The 22,714-nt window shown below is 39.6% G+C and overlaps 1 protein-coding gene across 2 annotated transcripts in view; it reads left to right on the forward strand.

Annotated features, from left to right (window-relative positions):
• Positions 1 to 22,714, forward strand: part of MAN1A2 (mannosidase alpha class 1A member 2) — a 163,621-nt gene that overhangs the window by 113,827 nt on the left and 27,080 nt on the right. For both annotated transcript variants that reach the window (XM_054813961.1, XM_054813962.1), the window contains exons 9-10: positions 11,408 to 11,523; positions 19,247 to 19,466. In XM_054813961.1, coding sequence (XP_054669936.1) covers positions 11,408 to 11,523; positions 19,247 to 19,466 — 336 coding nt within the window. The remainder of the gene's footprint in view (positions 1 to 11,407; positions 11,524 to 19,246; positions 19,467 to 22,714) is intronic.

Here is a 22,714-nt window from a genome sequence, read left to right on the forward strand (position 1 = left end):
CTTCTTATCAGTGACAAAGTCCAGGTTGGCTCTCCAAGGCTGTGCCCGGGTAGTTCCTTTAATGGCCCATCAATCAGTAGCGGAAGAGTTCTGGTCTGTGTTATTGTCTGTTACCACCTGCCTGTTAATGTCTGTGTGTTTAATTTACTCATTTCCTTGTCATTTGTTATTTTTTTTATACTGAATACTCCTTACCCAGGTAACTTGATGAAGAAGGTGCTCTCACATTCTGCATATGCTAATACTAAGAATAATCAGCATGTCAGTTGAAGGATACTGTCCTGGCAGTGTGAGCTCTATCTAATATCTAGGAAGAGTGGCTCACTTGAATGCAGACTTTCAAAGGTGCTGCATAGATTGATAAATAAATCACTATTCTAATTTCTGTTATTGGGACTTTCACTGTTTAAGCAAGAAATCCTTTCAGTCTTTACATCTGCCTCTGGGAGATTAAAACCCTTGCAGATTGCAAGGTGAAATGTATAATACTGAAGAATGAGGTGGTCTTTCCAAAGATTAAAAAAATATCGCAGATAAATATTTCAGATAAAAATATAATTGTCACATAAATTAACAGGTTGATAATTTAGTTATTGGTAGTGAGAAAGATGCTTGTATTGGAAAATTCCTGTCTTTGCCAGCTGAAGCTGCTAGTGTTCTCCTTTAACTATGAAGGTTCTTTGCATTTTCTCCCCCTCACCCTTACATTGTTTATTTGCTGGATACCTTGTTTAGCAGAAGTAGTCTCTTAAATTATATCTGTTAATACCCCTACATGCTCTAGACAACACTAAGAGCAAAGCCAAGAGTCGCAAAAAAAATCAAATTGTAAAATGTAAAATCAAGTTCTGGCAAAACATCCATAACCTGAAAGGAAGTGAAGGGAATTGTGTCAAGTAAGCTTGCATTTTCCAAAATGTGTTTTACAAAACTCTTTAGATAATTACCTTCAGTTTGGACTTGTGGATAATAGTTTCTAATGCTTTAATTCTTGGGTGATTTTTTTCCCCTTTGGCATAAGGAAAAGATTTTCTTAAACAGAAATAGGGCAGGATTAAAATAATTAATTTTATCTGTTGTAGAAGTAGTTCCCAACCTGACTTCATCTTTGCACATTTATTTGATTTAGCAAGTAAATTTATGTTTTGATTTGTGGTTGGAACATTAGTTATAGAACTGGAGATATGTGATCTATGTGATGGTTAGTTTGGAGATCGATGCAAGCATTTATTGTGGCAGGGTTCTGAATTTCATGTCTGCTTTCAGTTGAGTGCATTATGAACAAATAAAAATACAACATGATTTCTAGAATTCCAGCAGTAGGCATGCATGTACCAGGTGCAGATGAGCTGTTTAATTTTCTTTACTATCTTGGTGGATGTCCTTAATTTTTCTCTCCAAAATATTCTGTCTTGTTCTGTATTTAGGAACATGCAAGTGTTTTGAATAGAAAATAATCTTTGTAATCTTGCTGGGGAATTCCCCTTGCCCTTTTGCTTTACAACCATGTACAAATGAAATTAACTGTGTTCCAAGAAAAGGCTGCATTCAAATTTGTTTATTCATTAGAAGCCAAGAGCAAGTTAATTTGTTAAAACTTTGTTCTAATGAAATACAGCAGAGTTGTGCATTACTGGGAATATTTTTTTTATAAGTGTACAAGGTTAAGGCATTTTGCTGGTCTGTTGAGCAAGATGCTGAAAAAGCTGAACAAATGAAAGCTTTGTTTAGTATGGTAAAGATTCTAGTGTTATTGGAAGGTTAAACTTGTATATGAATTATGCATTTGAAAAGGAGTGTCTATAAATAATTCCTAAAGAAGGGATTTGGATATGGTGTAACTGGGTTTTGAAAGTGCTTGCATACGTTGCTGTGGAAAGAGATGAATATTTCATTTTGCTGTACCACCAAACTGTACTTCTAGAGCATGATCTTGGTGGGGAGCGCATCAATATCTAGAATTTTAAATCTGTCCCACAACAGCTTTATTTTCCTCACTGTAAATCCAGTAAATTAATCTGTATTAACAGAGTCCAGCATGTCTTAGGGTACCGCCTGATACTCTTGGGAGTTTAAATTAGTGTCTTTGAAGACAGCTAACTTAAAATGATTGAGGAGTTAAAAGATATCCTTTAACATGTGCTCTATGAGTTTTTAAAGTTTAAGCTTTTGAGGAATCTCATTATTTCTTTAATAATTGATTTTTGTACTAGGATCTCTATATACTGTATTTTTGAACCGTTCTTGACTCATTTCTTATCAAAGGGAACCCTATCAAAGTCCAACTACGAACTTGTTACAGCCCTGTTACAGTTACTTGTTTCTATTTTATACCTTCTGTATAACTTGCTGGAGGCTGTGCACCTAGCTGTTTATATTGACGTTGTTCTCTAGACCACTGATAATTAACAGTCCGTTTCTTTCCATTCTGTCTTCAGTATGTGAGACTTCATATTCTGAGTTATGTGTGGAGATTTACCTTCTGGTGGTCACACAAGAAACATTTCCAGTTTGGCAGCATTGAGGGGAGACGGTCTATAGTTTTGTTCGGTGGACGTTGAATGTATCTTCCCGATGGGTTCTTTTAATTGTGAAGTTCCACTGGGAGTTGGGCTGTCCTGTAGCAGCAAGGTACAATACCATCTCGTCTTGGAGATCTATGTGAAGATCTATGTGCTAATCTTTGATTGCAGATCACACTGTAGCACTTTTTGGCCTACACAGTCAAAACTAAGAGAAGTATGGTGATGAATGCAGTCCAAATGTAGGGTGTGGTAGCTCAGTCTCAGTCATAGAGCACGGACTGAGTAAGTCTTACAGTCAGCACCATCTCCTAGCACCTACAGAGTGACCAAAACTTCAGCTAGCTGTGTGTGCAACTTCAGGTATCTGTCATAGGAAAAATAAGGGATATGTAGACACAAGTCTAGGAGAAAGAAACACGCAGCCTGGATTTATATTGCTTGTGGTGTAATCTGTAAGTACATCAAAAACAGGGAGTGTCTTTCATTGCTGCTTTGAACCTCTTTTGACTGCCAGCATTCCTGTGTTATACTGTGTTTTATATATATACACATGTGTGTGTATGTAAGTATGTAAACTGCTATGGTCTTGATACCACTTGAAGGGAGAGGGCCAAGCTGTTGACAGTGGTTTTGCCAGCTAGTTTTGCATAGATGGATGTTGGGCTAGATTTAATCTAATAAAAGTTTTCTCCCTCCTGTTTTCTTGTTTTTAATCTGTGAGAGGGGAGTTGAGATCTTATAGGAAGACTAAAGTGAACAAACTAAAGGTTGTAATGACCGTAAGAGTTTGTCAATCCCCTGATGTAGAAACAAAAAAGGACTCTCTGGGTTGTGGGCACATACCTACAGCAGTATTGTTTGCAGCAGATGATGTTACCACCCCTTAGCTGTTTTTCACAGCCACCCTGTCAGGTAAAAAAATGTCATCAGAGGTAAACATGTACCTGACGTCCCATCAATCCACTGCAAATTCCAGCAGCTTAGTTAAAGCTTTCCAGCGCAGATGGGATTTACACGGACTCCAAACTTGGCAGAAGGGCAGGTGTGCTTCATTCGAGAGGCTCTGTTGGTGAGTGTAATAATCTGGAAGAGACAACTTCAGGTGATAAAAGGCCACTTTTCAGTAAAAGCACCAATGTAAAGGTTTAATGTGTTTTTAATTTTTGCACATGGACTGGACGTATTTAGTTGATTGGTCATGAACACGTCTGCTGAGTGATGATCTAAATCTTTCCAGAATTATAAATAATAGCTGGAGTGTTTTCAAGTTTCAAGGAAGTTTGAATACAAAAAGGAAAATATTTGTTCCAGCTGTGAATTCCTGAGTGTGAAAGGAGAGCCTGTTGTAAGATACCAAATTGGGATACTCCTTTGACATTACAGAATCATAAACTACATTCAATTTGAAGATGTGTTTTGGTTCTAACAACATGAGTTACCTAAATATATGTATCAGTTGGGCTAGTAGTACTTGCTGGTCTGTTTCAAATTATTTCTTTTGCCTTTGCACACACTTGAATTGTGCAAGTTTGAGAATTTTAATCTTTTGTTTGGTAATCACTACAGTTCTAGGAAGTAATTTTGCTTAATTTTATTATACAAGAAACTGGTAGCACTTATAATTAAGATTGCTCAACACTTTCCATTAAGTGATTATGTTTTCAGTTTCTTGCAGCTGCCAAACTTCAAATCTTCCAACTGGAATATTCTGTCTGCCTCAAGCTGTTTTGTTGTTTGGGTTTTTTTAATAGCTTTGACAAAAGTGCTTCAGCAATTCCTAAATGAAGCTAGAGGTGGAATGTGATTCTACCTAGATTAAAGTTTGTTTTTTTCTAAGTGTACAGCTAAGAAACTCAAGAACCATCCTGTGTTGGATATGAGATACTGTAGGAATTATTTGTTTCAGGACAGCTTGAGGAGAAAACCATCCATATTTTTCGAAGTCTTTGAAAAATATTCACATCTACTTTCTCCATATGGAGTATTTAGAGTTCGGCGGCTATGTTCTCCAGAGTTGTGCATGCCGAGTAGGCGTGATCACACATCCCCAAGTTGAGAGGAGCTGAGCTAGGTTTTTCTTGTTGCTTGAATCTGTTGTGGCACCGGTCGGTAGAACGGGAAGTATTGTCTGTTTGGCTGTCTCCTAACTTATAAATGCTTGGCTTTGCAACCTTAACTATTCTTTGAATGTAGTTCTGTTATGTGACAACCTGCATGTTTTCAGAAAAATTCTCATGTTGGTAACATGTTCCTTAGTGATAAATGTTTCATAGCTGACTAAAAATTGCACTTCCACCTCCTTTTATCAGGGCTGCCTCTGCTGCAGTTAATTTACAAGTGTTTGCACTTTTAAGCCTTCCACTATGGCTTTATGGTATCCTTAGGTTGAATTTCCACTGTGAATTGCAGCAGCTGCAATTTCCAGGGCCTCAGCTTTCTGGATTAAAGGATTAGAAAGGGAGCTTGCACCTATTTAGAGCAGCTGAGGGGCACTAAGCCCAACTACATGAAGTAAAGATTGAACTGAAATTTAATCAGAGCCACTCTGAAGACAAACAGAAAAACAATTCTTTAAAAGTTTTCTCCACAGAGAAAGGGCTCCTGCAGTTTAAGGCCAGCAGGTAGCCAGAACAACTAATGGTGATGGGGTGTGTGGATTTCTTAATGAAAGTTAATATTAGCTTAATCACTTCACTACTCCTTCTTGGTCACTTAGCTTTTCCACTCTTGAATTTCTTCCCTGACATATCACAATAGCACTTTGTCAAAGATAGAGTGTTCGTGATCCTTAAGGAAAATCAGCCTCCCTTTTTACTACTTTGTTCTTCTGTTGCAAAGTAGTTCTGTACTACTACTCTTTTGGTTGAAAGTTTGTCCCTCTTGGTATTTCCAGTCTGTTGGGTATAGCACTGTAGGCAGATTTAAGTTAGTTTTCCTTTACTTTAGAGTCATAACTAACAATTCCAGTTCTAAGACTTGAGTTTCTTTTATTTATTGCCAAATTTCTAATTCTTTGCATGGTTGTTCTCTAGCTGTCTGTACTTCAAAATATTAAATTAGTGTTGTAGTTGCAAATTCGTGAATTAAAAATACTATCGGCATACTTCATCCTCATCTCCGCCTGTTTGTGCTTATGTACTGCCAGAATGTTATCTCACCATACTGCTTTTCAGCGCGGCAGCCTGCGCATGCTAAACGTACTTCTACTCAGCATTTGATTTCATCTTTTTCATTCTGTGTGCAGTAAATGATGCGTAAGCTTTATGGACGCAATGGAAGGATGGGAGGACGTGCCCTGGGGTCAGGGAGGGGCAGTGGCTCACTACCCATCTGCTCCTGGGTAACAGGAAGCCTCACCCTCAGGTGTTGTGACTGCAGCATCACTTCTGGCATGATGTGCCGCTTTTAAAACAGTGCCTGGCTTCTTTCTTTATTCCTGCTCATTGCCAAGAAATGACAATTGAACAATTAAGGCACAAAGCAGAGAGGGTTTAGCAAATCATGAACTCTTTTTAATTTGCCTCATTAAGCTGCTGTTAACTACTTAAAGCCATCTGCTTAAAAATAATTTACACATCTTAAGTTTGCTCTAGAGAGCAGGTAGACCTTCATTAGAGCAGGTTTTCTTATTAATGTTATCTTTAGGGGGCTTTCAGTCGTTGTGGAAAATATGTTATTGCTCGCTGAACCAAACTTTCCCTGTAAACAAAAGGAAGTGGCACATGTTTGTAACTTGCAGTCTGCTGCCATAACCATATTCTTGGGAGCCACTGCCATTCATTTACAAACTGGCTTGCTGTGGAGGAACTTATTTACAGCCATTAGGTAGATCCGGGTACCAGAAAGGAGAATGAGCTATGCAAATGGCTACTATCCCTATTACCTACTACCATCCCAAAAAATTAGTCCTGGAGAGGAAGAACAGCCAGATCTATGTCAGTGCCTCAGCTATAATTGAGGAGGGGGAGCCCTGCTGCCTACACTCTGAAGAGCTAGCTGGGGAAAAACAAGTTTATTTGTCTCCCCAGATTTGTAAAGAAACAATTTCACTTGCAGAGAACAAATCACCAGAGCGTCACAGACTCTCCCTCCTATCTCAAGCTGAGATTCATTGTCGTTTCAGTTAGATGGCATATACGCTGCCTTCTGACCTGCTCTGTGTTTCTGTGCTTTGCTGTGAAATCATCATCCTGGTTCTCATCGTAGGAGACTGTTTCAGCAGTGAGCTAATGGATTGCCGATACGAAAAAAATCATTTGGAGTGAAACTAGCTTTAGAAATATTAGATAATGATAGTGTGAGAATTTAAAAGAAGGTCCTCCACTCAGTCTGTGGGAAGGAGGTGGATGGGATTTTTGGAATATTAACTGAGACACAATATTTGACTAAATATAGATCTTCTTTTATCAATAAATTAAAAACTCATTAAAATACTGCTATGAAATTGATTAGGGTTTTTTCCAGTTGTTTATTAAGAAAATATCCAGGATTCAACAGGATGTAAACCTCTTGAAATATCTGAGAAAAAATGTTGCTATAAACTGTAAATATCTTTGCCTTTCTGTTAAGATTTTATTTGGCTCTTCCTGGCAAGGAGGAAGCCTATGAACAGACTGGCTTTGCACGGGTTTGCAAACAACAAGCTTTCAAGTGTGTGACAAACCAGAAAAAATACGGTGCTATTTGTATTGCTTTTGATTGCAATAGTTCAAGGTATTCTTTGCAACTGCAGCTACTATGTCTTTTATTTTAAAATAAAACTTCCCAAGGAATCCTTGACTGTAATCCTTTCGTGTTTGCCCAGTCATCTGGCCCTACATTTAAAAAAATGGGGAATGAAAAAATAGCTTAATTTGTCTCAATTGGAAGGAATGACCGCTCTAAAAATGTATACATGTCATTGAACAGAATATGTGGCTTCTACCATATTTGATATGCCTTCATACTTCTGTTCTCTTTGCTATATTCGTCTTTATCTGGAAAGAATTTTACTTCAGGACTTCACTGTGAGATACTTCTTCACAGTAAAAACCTTTAAATGACATAAAGCTAATAAAGTAATTCTTGTAGACCAAATATGTGAAAAATTAAGTCAGTTTTTAAAGTTGCAAAATACTTAAAAGCATGTACCTTCACAGGTGTCCACTGAAGAGTACCCAGTGCCAAGATGCTGTTGTAAACTCAGTTATTCAAATCATGAGTTGTTTCTTTTTAATACTCTGGATTGACATGCAAGGTTAGGGCTGATTGAAAAACTTCAAAATATTTTATGTGCAAAACATTTTTATGAGCAAAACATTTTGAATTGAGCTGAGTTAAATCTCTGAATCTGTCTGAGCTGTAGCTCAAATAGCAGGAGAGGGTGATAACCACTGTGGACATTCTGATGATAGGTTTGGGTAGGGAGCTTTGTTTATAGGAGAGAATGGTATGTGATGACCCAAATCTACAGTTTTCATTAGCTATATATTTGCTAAGGAATGTAAAAGAAATCTACCAGACGTGAGTTACCCTGAGTTTGCTTTATTACAGCACTGGATGCACCGGGGAAACAGCTCCACTGAACGTGCATGCAGGTGATTACCAACACACAGGTTATATAGAATCAAAATATACATATTCATTATTTTTCCCAAAAAAGGCAGTCTTATCATTTCTTAGAATCCATTTCCATATTCTCCTCCCCGTCACGCATGCTCAGTGATTTGAATCAGTGGTCCTCAAGGGGTCTCTGGTGGTCTTCAGTGGTCTCGCACCTATGTCCGCTGGATGGCCCTCTTCTTCCAGGCATGTGCAGCATCCTCGCTGCGGATGCACCTGTCCATAACAACTTACTTCATAAGATTAATATTCCCGGGCCTATTGTCCGGTTGGGTAAGGACTGTACATGGAACGTAGCAGCATCGTACATTGCCATGGTCAGTTAGCTTCATTACCTATTACCTTGGTTACAAACTCCTTTCCCACGATTACAGGCTTTGAAACAGTTCTAGGCCTTAAGCAGCTTTCTAGTTAACATGAGTTTTCTTATAGCTAAGCTTCTCTATTTTCTACAGGAATCTTGAAAATATTTTATTAGCATTTCCACTCTAGGTGAGACCAAGTTGTCAAAGTCCTGTCATCTGTCACAAAAAGTGTTTTAATTTTCAGTCATTTCTAGTTATAGTCCTTATACAAAATGCAGAAAATTCTGCTTCAATGACACCTTTGGACCTAGCAGAAGACCTGAAGAAAATCTTGCCAGGGGTGCAGTTAATGCAGCTGTAGAAGCTGGGAAACTTGCTGCACTTAAACCTCAGTTGAGCTGCTGCAGTGGCCTCCTTTTCACTCCTGCCCTCTTTCCGGTAGTTTTTTGCAGATGGGGAGGGGTCAGGGAAATCAAGACAGCTGTATCTCACTGCAGTCAGCTCCCTTGAAATACTGCTTCTGTGTGAAACATCTCTGTCCATGATGTCTTACCACGTGTGACCACCAAAAATACTTCATCTCTCCCTTTCCTGCTGCTGAGGAGAAGGAACAGAATCAGTTTGCCCTTTCTGACAGGTCCCCCCTCTCAGCTGGGAAGTGGTGGAGCCTTGAAAACTTCTAGTAGTTCAGAGTTGGAGTGAGGTATGTGAAATGGGGGAGCTGCAAGGCCCTCAGAAGCCCTTACCATGTTTGCTTCTCACTTTCTGAGTGGGAGGAGGATCTGTATCTGAGAAGCTTGTGCAGCTCTGTTCTCTGAATGCACGAAGAAGGTCCAAAAAGGGCTGTCTAGCGGATGGCTCCGAGTCCCGTGTGTCCCGATGCTACTGGTTCCTGCATTCCCTGTACTTTCATCTAAGATGAGAAGCAATGTGGAGGAGGAGAACAACTGCTGACAGGAAAGACAGTTCTCAAATGACTGCCTGAAGAAGTAGATGTAAAACGGGTTGTGTTTCTGATAACTGACTTTGGAAACTCACCTGGAAAGGTGGAGTTCTCTGTATAGGAAATAAACCTTTTCCACTCATCTTCCCACTCCTTCATTCCCCAAACCCAGCTGGAGGTGCTCCAAGATGAACGCTGCTGAGGGATATTCAGCAACCCTGTCCTGGCTGGGGACTTAGTGCATCTGTGAAAGCAATCAGGCAGAGAAGCAGTGCTGACTCAAGTGGCAGAGCTCAGCTGGGGAGGAGGCAGCAGCTTAACAGAAGTAGTTTTGAACCATATCTGTTCTGAAGACAGTCCCTGAGTAGTGCTGACATGAGTTGTAACTTTGAAGTCTTGGGATGGTTTGTTTATTTTTTTTCTGGAACCTACAGACCTTAGTTCTTGTGTCTACTTGAGAATGTAATTGTGCATTGAAGGACAAATTTCTAGCCCCTGCATTTGTGGAAGAAAGTGACTCGTAACCTCAGTGCTCTCTTACAGCTCAGAGCTAGAAAGCTTATGAAAATTCATTGTTTGTAGTTAAATCACTGAGTGTGAAAAGGCTGTCTAGGAGATACTGAGATAAGGGAAGGGCATGAAGTAATTTGCTCCACATTCACAACCTGAAGCCAAACGGGAAAGCTACAGGCTTTCCACTTGCTCCTTCCTTTGTTTAGAAATCCATTGGTAAGTAGCAGAGGAGTCAAGAGGCAGCTAGAAGAGTTAGGATAGAAGCATCTACCAGCTCTAACCTCCTACTCACATCTTCAGAGACAAGCAGACATGCTGGGGCAGGATGGTGCTTGGAGGAAGAAGGAACAGAAGGAGAGCTCCAACCTCTCTTTTACACTTTTATCCAAGAAAGACTGTGAATAATACCACTTTTTTGAGGTACTTTGGAAAAGGAAGTATCATATCTTTTCTATTTTTCACCTGGTAAAAGGGAACTTGCATGACTTGCTTAGCGCAGTGAATTTCTGGCATTGTGACAAAAGTTGGTCTTAAACATTTCCTTCACTTAGCTTCAGCAGACTGAGACTATTCTGGTGCCAGTGTTTTGGGGGCTGTAACGTTGGGAAAGAAAAGGTTATGTGCTGTTCTGGTTGGAGTCACTTATTCAATCTCATAGAGTGTACTGCTTTTTGAATGAAGGGTGTACTGAGGTTGGAATAGGAGCTCCAAGACAGAGTCAGACCATCAGTAGGCTTTTTGTGGGGATGTGTGATAGTTCAACCAAAGAGAAATGTAGGCAGTTCTCATGTGGTCTGTCAGCACAAAATAGCAGTGACTCTACTTGTGAAAGGCAACCTCTGCAAGGAAAAAAAAAAGGTGATAAAAAAGAAATCGTGTTAGAAGGTCCAGTTTATGTAGTGGTGGACTCAGTCAAGCAGCCTTCCCCTGTAGCACATGCTGTGGCTCTGCATGGCTGCTCAGGCATGGTGGGACAGAGCAGAGCTTGTGTTGCACACTGCAAAGGCAATTTGCCTCCCTTTTGACTGAAATAATTTACATAAGAATATTTACTTTGAGAAATTCATTAGTCTGTTAAGTAACCAACTTGTTGGAAATAAAAATCTCCTGGACGGATTGGATTCTGTGTATTTCATGGCAGTTTATAGCCAGCCACGCGACCTGTTTGCATCCTGGATACAGAGATCTTACGGTTTTTTTATATATACTTTTTTACATATATTAAAAAAAATTACACCCCCCGCCAAACCTTAGCAGTGAAACAATTAGGTTCTGTGGAATGAAGTAAAAACAGAGGTTAAATTACATTTTTGGTATGAGAGAGCGCCTGTGCAGAATGACAAATAGTGAACACACAGAGCAGGTTCCACACCTATGAAGCTGTCCTGCTAAACAGGCTTAAAATATTGATAATTCTACAACAGCAGACCTTAAAAACGTAAGTTTATATTTTGAATAAATTTAAGGTGCTTTTATATAACAACTTCAACTTTTTTTTTTTTCCTCTTTCCCTCCTACAGATCACACATCCGTGGGCGGGCTGGGAGACAGTTTTTATGAATATTTATTGAAAGCCTGGCTTATGTCAGACAAGATGGACACAGAGGCAAGGAAAATGTACGACGATGCAATTGAGGTGATTATAATTCATTGAGTTTTCCAGTACAGTGGAACTTAAAAACCATCTTTGATACTTAAAAAAAAACCAAACCAAAAAACCCCCAAAAAACACACACACCACAGGACTTGTTTTGATTATGTAAGTTTTAAGAAATGAAGTGATGAATAATGCTAGCTTTCACTCTGAGTAGTTTAAAAAGTATTATTGTGGAATATATCTGGTGCAGATTATTGTCCTAAAAATAATCAGCTTGTTGAAAATGGTGTAATGTAAAAGCTGAAGCTATAGTTTATTAGAGATCTAACAATCCTAAGATGTGTGCAGAACGACCAAGTCACTTTTCTCCAACATTCAGAATAATTCTAGGAGTTGAAGTCCTGAGTTGTCCCTCTACTCCGCTCTGCCCCTCTACTCCGCTCTTGTGAGACCCCACCTGGAGTACTGCGTCCAGCTCTGGGGGCCCCAGTACAGGAGAGACATGGAGCTGTTGGAGCAAGTCCAGAGGAGGCCATGAAGCTGATCAGAGGGCTGGAGCACCTCTCCTATGAGGACAGGCTGAGAGAGTTGGGGCTGTTCAGCCTGGAGAAGAGAAGGCTCTGGGGAGATCGAATTGCGGCCTTCCAGTACGTGAAGGGGGCCTACAGGAAAGATGGTGAGGGACTGTTTATCAGGGAGTGTAGTGACAGGACAAGGGGTAATGGGTTTAAGCTGAAGGAGGGTCGATTTAGATTAGGAGTTAGGAAGAAATTCTTTACTGTGAGAGTGGTGAGGCACTGGCACAGGTTGCCCAGAGAGGTTGTGGATGCCCCCCCCCCAGAAGTGTTTAAGACCAGGTTGGATGGGGCTTTGGGCAACCTGGTCTAGTGGAGGGTGTCCCTGCCCACAGCAGGGGGGTTGGAACTAGATGATCTTTGAGGTCCCTTCCAACCCAAACCATTCTATGGTTCTGTGATTCTATGATTGTATTATTCTTTAAATTATTTTCTAAACCACTTAGATCTTATATTCCCAATTTATCTTGTAAAATGTAGTTCATACCCATTCCTTGCTCTGTGGTTCTTTTGTGATATGGTCTTGCACCCTCTCTCAGATCCAGTAGTGCTTGCCCAAGCAGGGCAGTACTGCAGTGTGTTTCAGTGGGATTTGGGGTGGGGGCCTTTTTGTGGTGGCTCTGAGCTTTATGCTGCCCAGTTCTTACTTTCTTAGTTTTCCCATACACAGACATCGTCTTTCGTCAGGCTCGCTTGTGCCCATATATGTCAACATGCCTGTGCTACAGTTAAGACATGTAGAGAGTAACTAAGGTAGTTGTAATCAAGTTAGTTGTGGTACCAACAGCAGCAGAGACCGTGTAGTCTTCATAGAATCACGGAATGGTTTGGGTTGGAAGGGACCTCAAAGATCATCTAGTTCCAACCCCCCTGCCATGGGCAGGGACACCCTCCACTAGACCACGTTGCCCAAAGCCCCATCCAACCTGGCCTTGAGCACTGCCAGGGACGGGTCTTGTCCAAGTGCAGATATGTGCTTGGTGCCTAAATTGTTCCGTACTCTGTGCATGCTGTGTTTCTTTCAACACAAGATTTTAAAGCTTAGTTTTAGTGCAGTCAGTCTCCTAAAACAAAACAGCTGTTCTTGGAGTTCTCAAAATTTACATTTTAAAAGATACATAGTGAAAGTTCTAGTCCAAAATTGCTTTGAAGCTGTAATATGTCTTATTCCTCACCTGAATTTGATTACATTTGACTTTCAGCTACTTTAACTTTTTCCTTCCCTACATTGTTTTAAAGGGTTATCTGCATCATGTATCTGGTTACTAACAAAAGTACAATAGGCATTCTCTCCTGAAGGAGAAATGCATTATTTTCTGTAGTCTCTTAATATAAAACAGATTTTGAATTCTTCCTAAAGCTTTTTTCTAAGTACTTTCCAGTGTCTTCAGGATGGAGACAAGAATGTAATGGTTTTTCTAATATGTCGTTTCTTCTCAGAATTCTCCTCTTCATCCAGCCAAGAGCTGCGTTTGCACTCTTTAACCTTTGCCTCACACTGTTATCCACTTTCCAGGTGATTTTACTCTGAAGTTGGTTATAGTCTTTTTGATTTACTGCTTTCCTGCTACTGTGATTTACATTCCTGATACCTCGATGTGTGACCTTATATTTATCTCTATTAAAACACAATTGTTCAGGCAAAACCCATTTTGTCACCTGTTCTGAATGATTTTACAGGACTGACTTTTCCTTTATCGCTATCTATAGCTCCATCAATTTTTGTGCCATCTGCAAATTTTTTTAGCATTTGTTTCTTGCAGATCATTGGCAGAAATGCTGCCTAGCATTGAAAAAAAGTATCTTTGCAGAATCTTGATGGGATGAGAATTTTTCACAATTTCTTATTTTACTTTGAACTGTTCTAGCAAGCCAACTTTTCATCCAGTTCATATGTGCTGCCTTGAATTTGTTTAAGACTAGTATTTTGTACAATACCAAGGAAATTCCTGAAATTCCTAATGTCAGCATGCACTTGTCAATCAAACATTTATTTTTTAAACCACATTATTCATTTTATGATTGTTCTATTAACCTTTTAAAATGCTGTTAAAGCATCAGCTATTTCCCAGTCCTTTTGAACTTCATTAGCTTTCCAGGGTTTCTTAAACTCAACATTAGTAGTTCACAACATTAGTTGAGTACTTTTAAGAGTCTAAAATACAGTTTATTGGGTCCTGTGGGTTTAAAAATGTTTAGCAGTTGATGTTCACCATCCAGTGCGGTTACTGTTGAAATATTTTATTCTGATTCCTAAACTGTGAGCACTTGAAAATTAGAGGAAATAAACTTTCCCTTTCCTCCTCTCCACTGTAAGCCCGATCTTGCAAACATTTTGTATGGGCAGGTCTCTGTCTCTGAATGGAGACACAGCAAAGCAAATTTATGACCAGATGAAAACACACTGTGGATAGGAGAGAGAAAGAGCTGCGCTGCTCCCAGTTCATGTGTGATATGACCTGCAGTGCAAGCATCAGATGGTTTCCTCTTCGGCTTTCAGCTAAACCCACCCGTATACATTTCAGTCAGCATTAACCACACTGATTTATGCATTCTGGAACACCCTTCTGGTTCAGGGTTTGTGTTTATCTAAGGTCCTACTTGACATTGAAAGATATGTGCAAAGAATCAGTGAGTAGGATTTGTTTTACATAATTGCATTTTCAATTTTTATTTATATTTTTAAGAGCCCGATCCCTTACCATTCTTTTATTGTTGCCCATAACTTAGGTCTTCCTCCATAGCTGACACTTCTTACTCATTGTTTTTCAAAACTTGGAGCAAAAACTCTTTGTACCATTTTTGCAAGCAGAAGGGGAAGGGTGTAAAATACATTCTTCCCACTCATAGCACAAAGTTGGAAATGTTCTCAGCACCCACCAGTCTAAAAGGAGGTCTCTGTCCAGCCACACTTCACTCCCTTAGCTTATTAGAAGGGGGGGGAGTGGAAGATAGACAACAATTCCCTCACTCTCAAGTCTTGCAGTAGGCAGTGATATCCCATTCCTTGGCGGTAAGAGGAAGAAAGATAACAGCATCCGTTCTTCAAATGTCATGATTTGCAATCCATGACATATCACGCCTTACCCAGGTCACCACATACTTCATAACAAGATTATGAACAAGTGCTGTATCCATGACCTCTCTGTGCTATATAACTGTAAAGGGCACTTCATTTCAATGTCCTAGGCTGTAGACTCACAGCTGTGATAAAAGCTGAAATGGTGAAACTTGTTGAGAATTTTTTGTAGTGATAAATATTGACAATGGGCCTCTCAACTTTGCTTTCAACATCGCCATGTGGACCTCACAGCTAGTCTGGTTTAAAGTGTCTTTTCTCCTCCTCACATCGGCCAGAGGATAGGGAAGCTTCCTTTTGATCTGTTGCCTTGAGTAGTCTAATCTGTTAGCCTCATGAATTTGATCCTTGCTCTTTCTTATTGCACGGCATTAGATAGCTAAAAGAATTCAGCAGTGTGTTTGACTATCACAACATAGCAAGTACTGCTGCAAGACAGCTCAGAAAATGCTGTATTTCGTAGTCATAAAAATCACATAAAGCATGAACACCAGATAGAGAACATTCTGTTTTCACATCTTAGTCTGTTGTTTCAGGCATTTTACAGACTAAAGAAGCTTCTTCCATCAGTTAATCTCTTAGTTGATGTGAACTAAGTCTTTTCTTTTGGAGCTTAAATATACATGTCCACTCTAGTGCATGTATACTCCTCGTGGTCCAGCAGGATGTCATTGCTTTACAGTAGCTATTGGAGTGCTCCCAGCTGCCACTAGGCAGCGCTCCCAGCAATGCCCAGCTCTTGTTAATTACTGTAAATATTAATTGTCCTTTTTATACAGCTAGCAAACAGTGGGTTGTTGAATGATAAAATATTTTGAGAAGGTTGCATTTACTTTCTTTTGGGGGATGCTTCCTTTGTGACTTTTAAGCTGTAACAATAATTATGTAGCTGACAGAACTTGATTTTCACATTTCAAAAACTATCCCTTATACAAGACAGTGGTGTTCAAGTTCAGAAGATGCGTTCTCTGCTCAGAAGAGGGGCACATTGCACCTATATGATGTTCTTCAGCAAGTCTGAAGAAAGCAAGTCTAGAGTGAAGGAGTAGCTCATGGAGAAGTGTATACATTTGGCCTTTGCTGGCTCTCCTGTTGCCAGCCACAGCAATTTTGTCCCCCTAGAAATGCTCCTGCAACCATTTACTCCTCAACAGTTACAAAATTACAAAAAGATACAATTCAAAAGGGAATTTCACACAACATTTGGAAAAAAATCTCTTCCTCCAGGAAATACCTATTCCAAACCCTTTTTAAACCTACTTGCTCTTTATAGTAAAAGTGGCTTTCCTTTGAAAAGGACTCCTCAACTTTTATGTACCATATGGTCGAAAAAAATCCTACAATCATCATAATGTCCATTTTATCACAGTCTAGGATAATTGAATCAAGAGAGCTAATGCTACAGATCTTAGTATCATCTTCAGTGGCAGAATTTTCAACAAATCCAATCTTTCCTATACCAGTCCTTTCAGAACAAATGAGGCTTGTACAGTTAACCACATCAGGCTCCCTAGCAGCAGAAGCCACTGTATCATGCCAGTCCTGAATGCCAATTTGCATGATTGTTAGACAATCACTCTGGCAGCTGTCAGAGACTTATTAGTTTCTGCTCTGTCAGTTATTTCTGCGTTCTTCTCACTGGATCCTGCCATAAGCACAAACTTCAGATCTGTCAGTGGTATTAGTGAAGAAATTAACCCAAGAGGAATGCAGACCAGCACTTCTCTTTCAGAATGCACAGGCTCAGTGGAGGGCAGTGGAGGGCAGTGGAGAAATTTCACCATCCAAATGATGGCTCAGTCCACAGTGCAAGTAAGGAGCAGGGCCCTACTGATGATAAGGCAGTCTTTTCCCTCTAATCAACTGCACTGGCTTTTATCTAGTGCAGATCGTCACTGGCTGAGGTGTAGATTCACGTCACTATAACCATTCAGAAAAGTTGCTGCAAGCACTGCAGCATCTCAAGTCAAGAACATAATCAGAAAACCATACAGAGGCATGTACATATTCAGAAACACAACTATTTGCTGGAGCACCTCTCCTATGAGGACAGGCTGAGAGAGTTGGGATTGTTCAGCCTGGAGAAAAGGCGGCTCCGGGGAGATCTGATTGCGGCCTTCCAGTACCTGAAGGGGCCTACAGGAAAGATGGAGAGGGACTGTTTATCAGGGAGTGTAGTGACAGGACAAGGGGTAATGGGTTTAAGCTGAAGGAGGGTTGATTTAGATTAGACGTTAGGAAGAAATTCTTTACTGTGAGAGTGGTGAGGCACTGGCACAGGTTGCCCAGAGAGGTTGTGGATGCCCCATCCCTGGAAGCGTTCAAGGCCAGGTTGGATGGGGCTTTGGGCAACGTGGTCTAGTGGAGGGTGTCCCTGCCCATGGCAGGGGGGTTGGAACGAGGTGGTCTTTGAGGTTCCTTCCAAGCCAAACCATTCTATGATTCTGTGATTTCAGTCTTCCCCAGATGGGGCTATAATCCTACAAATTCTGCCTTTTAAAACTGTAATTTTAATATTTTTTTTTTAGAAAAGTTTTTTATTTAAGAAAACTTTGGAAGGCTATCAGATGTTATTTCAGTACCTGGATTGAGGACTTCCATGTTATCAAATATTGCTGGGTTCAATACAGCTGCTTTACAGTCCTGTATCACTTAAGCACCAGCTTAAAAAGAAAAAAACAGTTGACATACCTACTACAGCCACAGAAGAGCTGGAAGCTTTTCATTTGTCCATTTTGTTGAAGACAAAAGACAGTGTAACTTTTTTTGGGGGAAAGGCTATTTCTGTCCACTTTTAAACCTGAATTACAAGTTGCAAACTGATTAATCTATGTATTTATTGCTTGAATTTGCATTGTAGCAAACTGCATAGTTTGCGCTGTGTAGATAGCAAGGAGACAACTGTGTGCAGCAGATACGACCTCCACATCCACGGTAACCGCTTTAGTTATATGCAGGATCCGCTGCCTGTGTGTTCTCAGTATCTCTAGTTTTAGTGCAAAATAAAGTTGTGGAATTTGGGGTGTAGTTTTTTGTAGGTTACAGAAAAGTAACGGAGAGTGGTAGTAATTCACATCTGTAATAGATCTTGTGGATGGCAAGGAGAGTAGTAAGTGCCTTTTTAATGGCACTTTAATCCTTCAACTCTAATCAGCCTTGGACTACTCTGACCAGTCACAGGTCATGCACTTTGAAGGAAGTTGTGAACCCATCAGATGGTCATGTGTGGAAGTACAAAGGAGATTTCTGGAAAGAAGATAGGAATAATGTCTCCATGGTACAGAATATAATTGTCTTTATTAATATAGCACTCAAACTGTAATGACATTCTAGTTACAAGAACAACTGTCTAATGATATTAAGTATTGCAGTAGATCGGCGAGGATTGTGAACCTTTCTGAAAGAGGCTTAAGTATATCTGTTGTAGTTCGGAAACTTTGGAAAGTTAGGTCACCTACTCTCCTTGCTACTACCAGAAGAATACCAGTTATAAGTCACAAGCAACAACATATATTTGTACAAATGTGCAAAGAAAAAGCAGCAGTTGCCTCACCTATAAAATAATGTTTTCTGTGAACAGCCGCTCTGACCCTTACCCATCCTTTGACCATGTGCAGTCTGAAAGCTGCTATGGGGAAGCAGCTAGAAGGTGACTGGAGCATTCCTGTCGCTTCCTATTAAAGACTGACTGAGAGTACAGGTGCTGCCTTTACATATATTGCTGACCAAAAGTTTCCAATGTGGATGTATTTTCTGAGTACACACAGGCTGTACAGCAGAACAAATAGGTACTTCTCGGAGTTAACAGGTAGACAAACATTGTTTAAGCCATAAAATATGTGCTGAGTTCTCAGCTAGAAGTGCAATATTATCTATGTTGTGATTTTTCTATGATTGATCTTATTAGCATCGTTTAGCAGTTAGCGTATTTCTTGTGTGCATTGAAATGATATTCTTACAGCTGTGTGTTCCTGTAGTGCTCAGAAGTGAATTTGAAAGAAGAAAATTCTTTTTGTTTTGAAAACAGTACCTTATTCTTTGAAGGAGAGCTAGTATGTAAAACTTCCATGTGAAACAGTATTTGAAAGTTCTCTTAATCTTCTTGTAGGCCATAGAAAAACATCTCATCAGAAAATCTAATGGAGGACTGACCTTCATCGGGGAGTGGAAGAATGGGCACCTTGAAAGAAAGATGGGCCATTTGACCTGTTTTGCAGGGGGAATGTTTGCCCTTGGAGCAGATGGTTCCAGAGATGATAAAGCTGGACATTATTTGCAACTTGGAGCTGAAATTGCACATACGTGTCATGAGTCGTATGACAGGACAAGTAAGATACATTGCTAATCTAATTATTTCAGTAGTTGAAATATAGAAATTGTCGTAATTCTTTTTAAGATTTATTGTGGACCTATGCCTTGTCTAATACACACTGGTTTTATACCAGTATAATTTTTTTAACATTCATGTATTTACTTCTGACCTACATCATGATGAGTAAATGTAAACCCAGACTTTATATGGTTCCTTCCTGCCTGTTTATCTCTATTTTTGGATCAGTCAGCTAAGGTAGGTTATATGGGTGCAGGGAAAGAGGAGCGTGTGTGAACTCTTGTCCTCCCAGATATATAGGGCAGTTTTTCATATATACTGTTCTTACACTTATATAGAGCGAAAAATTGATAAAGACACCTTTTCGTGGTTTTAGCAATAATCCATTCTGGGTAACTACAGTTAAACTAGAGAGAATGAAGATTAGTATGCAAACAGTGAGATGGCCAAAGACCTGATTAGTGAGGAGGCAACATCAGACTTCACTGTTGGGCCGGAAGTTTCTCAAGTTCAGTCTTTCAGACCAGGTTTATTTTACATCTTCAAAGTGACCTTGATGCATAAAGTTGAAGTGTGCTGATTATACTCACAGTGACCGTAAAGTCATACAGCACAATGAAAACAGAAAAGTTTCAGAATAGTCAACAGGAAGATCTTGAGGATGGGATTGTCAGAAATAAGTTCACTGGAATAAAGGCAGGAGCTCTTTCTCTCAACTGGGAGTTAAAAAATGCCAGTGCAGTCCTAGTCTGTATCAGGCGAAGAATTTTCAGCAGAAATTAGAGAATGCTAACACTCCCTTAGAAGACACGTATAATTTGTCACCCAGAATACGCTGTACAAATCTGAATTTCAAGAAGAACAAATGCAGAGAAGGACCAATGAATGATTAGAGTGACAGAGCTTTTATCTTACAGTGGGAAAATAAGAGGGGTCTTCCTGCTCAGACTAGAAGAATAATGCCAAAGGATGGAATAAATTTGTTGTCATCTCAAGCGGTAAACACTGAAAAGAAATAGAGTTATTTTAAGATATAAACAACACAGTTGTACCAAGAGCAAAATTTGTAAGCTCGCTATGAATAAATGTATGTTGGAAATTGGAAATGGCTTTGCGTAGTCATCAGAGAAGTGAGCTTCCAAAATAACTTTCTAGTAATGGTAACTAAAACTTAAGCAATTTTAAGATGAGAATTCATGTATTTATCACAGGATTACATAGTATCATTGTATAACTGCCTGTCAATTTAAAGAATTCAATCACATAAGTGATACTTTTACCTGGGTAGCAACAGCATTAAAAAAAAGAAGGAAAAAACATGAGGATGCTTGAGGAAAAAGGTAGGACATAGTAGCTATTGTTGCATTCTGAAAAACATGTTTAATTCAACACTAAAAATAAGCAATGCTAAATTTACAGTTGTTTGTGCAGTCCTAATTTTATTCCTTCAGGTGCTTATTCTGTACCCTAAATAAGTCAAAAGATGGAGGGGATAAAAGTTTTGGTTACATATTTAATGACTGTCTAAGAACACACACATGCAAGAAACAGACTGAAAGTTGTAAAGACAGCTATAAATTTGCAATGCCCTAGTTTTCTTCAGTCATGCGCTTTCAGGAATGTGGATTTTTTTTGTTTGGGTTTTTTTTTGCCTGGACTGATTTTTCAAAGAAAATAAAGAACTGTTACATGCAAAATGTCAACTTCTTCATTATGGTTTAACAGCAGGATTTGAGACATAATTGTACACTTTAATCACAGAACTAGCTGGTTGCAGACAAAAACTCTCTTTCAGAGGACAGACAGTCATCCTGGTTCAGCTGATAGGTTTATGTTTCAGTCAGCAAAGGAGAGAGACTCATTTATTACTCCTATAGACTTGGGAGAAATCTTGCCCCATTTGGTGTCCCCAGAGGAGAAATCAAGGTGCTGAGGCTGTGCGCTGAGGAGAGAGAGCTCTTTTCTTCAGATAAGACAATCAGAGGGGTCCTTTCCTGTGTCTTCCCAGCACTGACCATAATGAACTGCAGTATATGCCTGATTTTGTAATATTTTAGTATAAAAATACTACTTTATGACGCTTATAAATTTCCATAAGGGCTGAGCATGGGGCAGGGGGGGAAGCACTATTTCAAGGTCCAGTCTCAGCAAAATCGAAACAGAATTTCACAGAATAAAAGCACTTCTGGAAAAGTAGGGCATTGTATTGCCAACTGTCAGCAACCTGTTGCACATATTGCGGGTATGAAAGCCTGTTTAAAAAAAAAAAAAAATTTGATATTTCAGAAAGCTTCAGGCAAACTAAGTTCTATATTTGCTTCTTTAGATTAACGTTACAATATAAATCATGGAATACCATCTCCTGAAATTCTGGTTTGAAATCAAGTTTTCCGTGTCTTGAATAAATAAACATGATGACATGACAGATGATTTAAGGTCAATGACTTCTGGATTTTCAGATAAATTCAGTTGGAGTAACTTTGATCTGGACAGATTTTACCAATGTGATAATAAGTAAAATGCTCTTGTCTTGCAATGACAGTCCACATGCCTATTTAGCATTGAGGTGATTGCCTACCATGACATTTATGGCTGGAGGTTCTTGATGTGTTAGGATTTTTTCAAGCAATAATAGTATCCTCTGAGGTCACTTTCCCCTCTCATACATTACCCTATGTCTTCAGACAAACTCGATCACCCCCTATAAGGCAGAGCATTTGTGGTGACTTCAGCCTTCTTTAACAAAACAAGAGTTTACTTATTTGCTAATATACCCTTCAGTTGTTCTCATCTGGTTGCCTCTCTTCTTCATTTACTTGCCTTTGGGACTGAAGTTATCACAATTGATGTGAGAAGTCATTTGTTGAATTATGATTGCCCAGACTCTCATCATTTCTAAGACCATCTCTCTGGTCCCTGGGATGCATTTGCTTCTGTTGATGGCTTCTAAGACCCTTGAGGTCTTAGGCATTATGAATCCTTCTCTGCTTTCTGGTCTGCCCCTTCATGTCAAGCATTCTGTCATTATCCAGTTTGTGCTCTCAGCAGTAGACCTTCATGGTGTTAAGAAGCCATTGTCCCAGCAGGCAGTTATACCCTCCTCTCCCAGCTTACAGGTCAGGAGCAGATTGTCTTGCAGGAATCCCACACAAACCTAGCTGGGTTACAGTGCTCCCAAACATATTCTAACCCATTCCCCAATTCAAATACTTCTTCTAGATTCCCCAGACACACGATGAAAAGATG

Source organism: Grus americana, chromosome 1 (assembly GCF_028858705.1).
Source record: "Grus americana isolate bGruAme1 chromosome 1, bGruAme1.mat, whole genome shotgun sequence".
In the NCBI taxonomy this organism is placed as follows: domain Eukaryota; kingdom Metazoa; phylum Chordata; class Aves; order Gruiformes; family Gruidae; genus Grus; species Grus americana.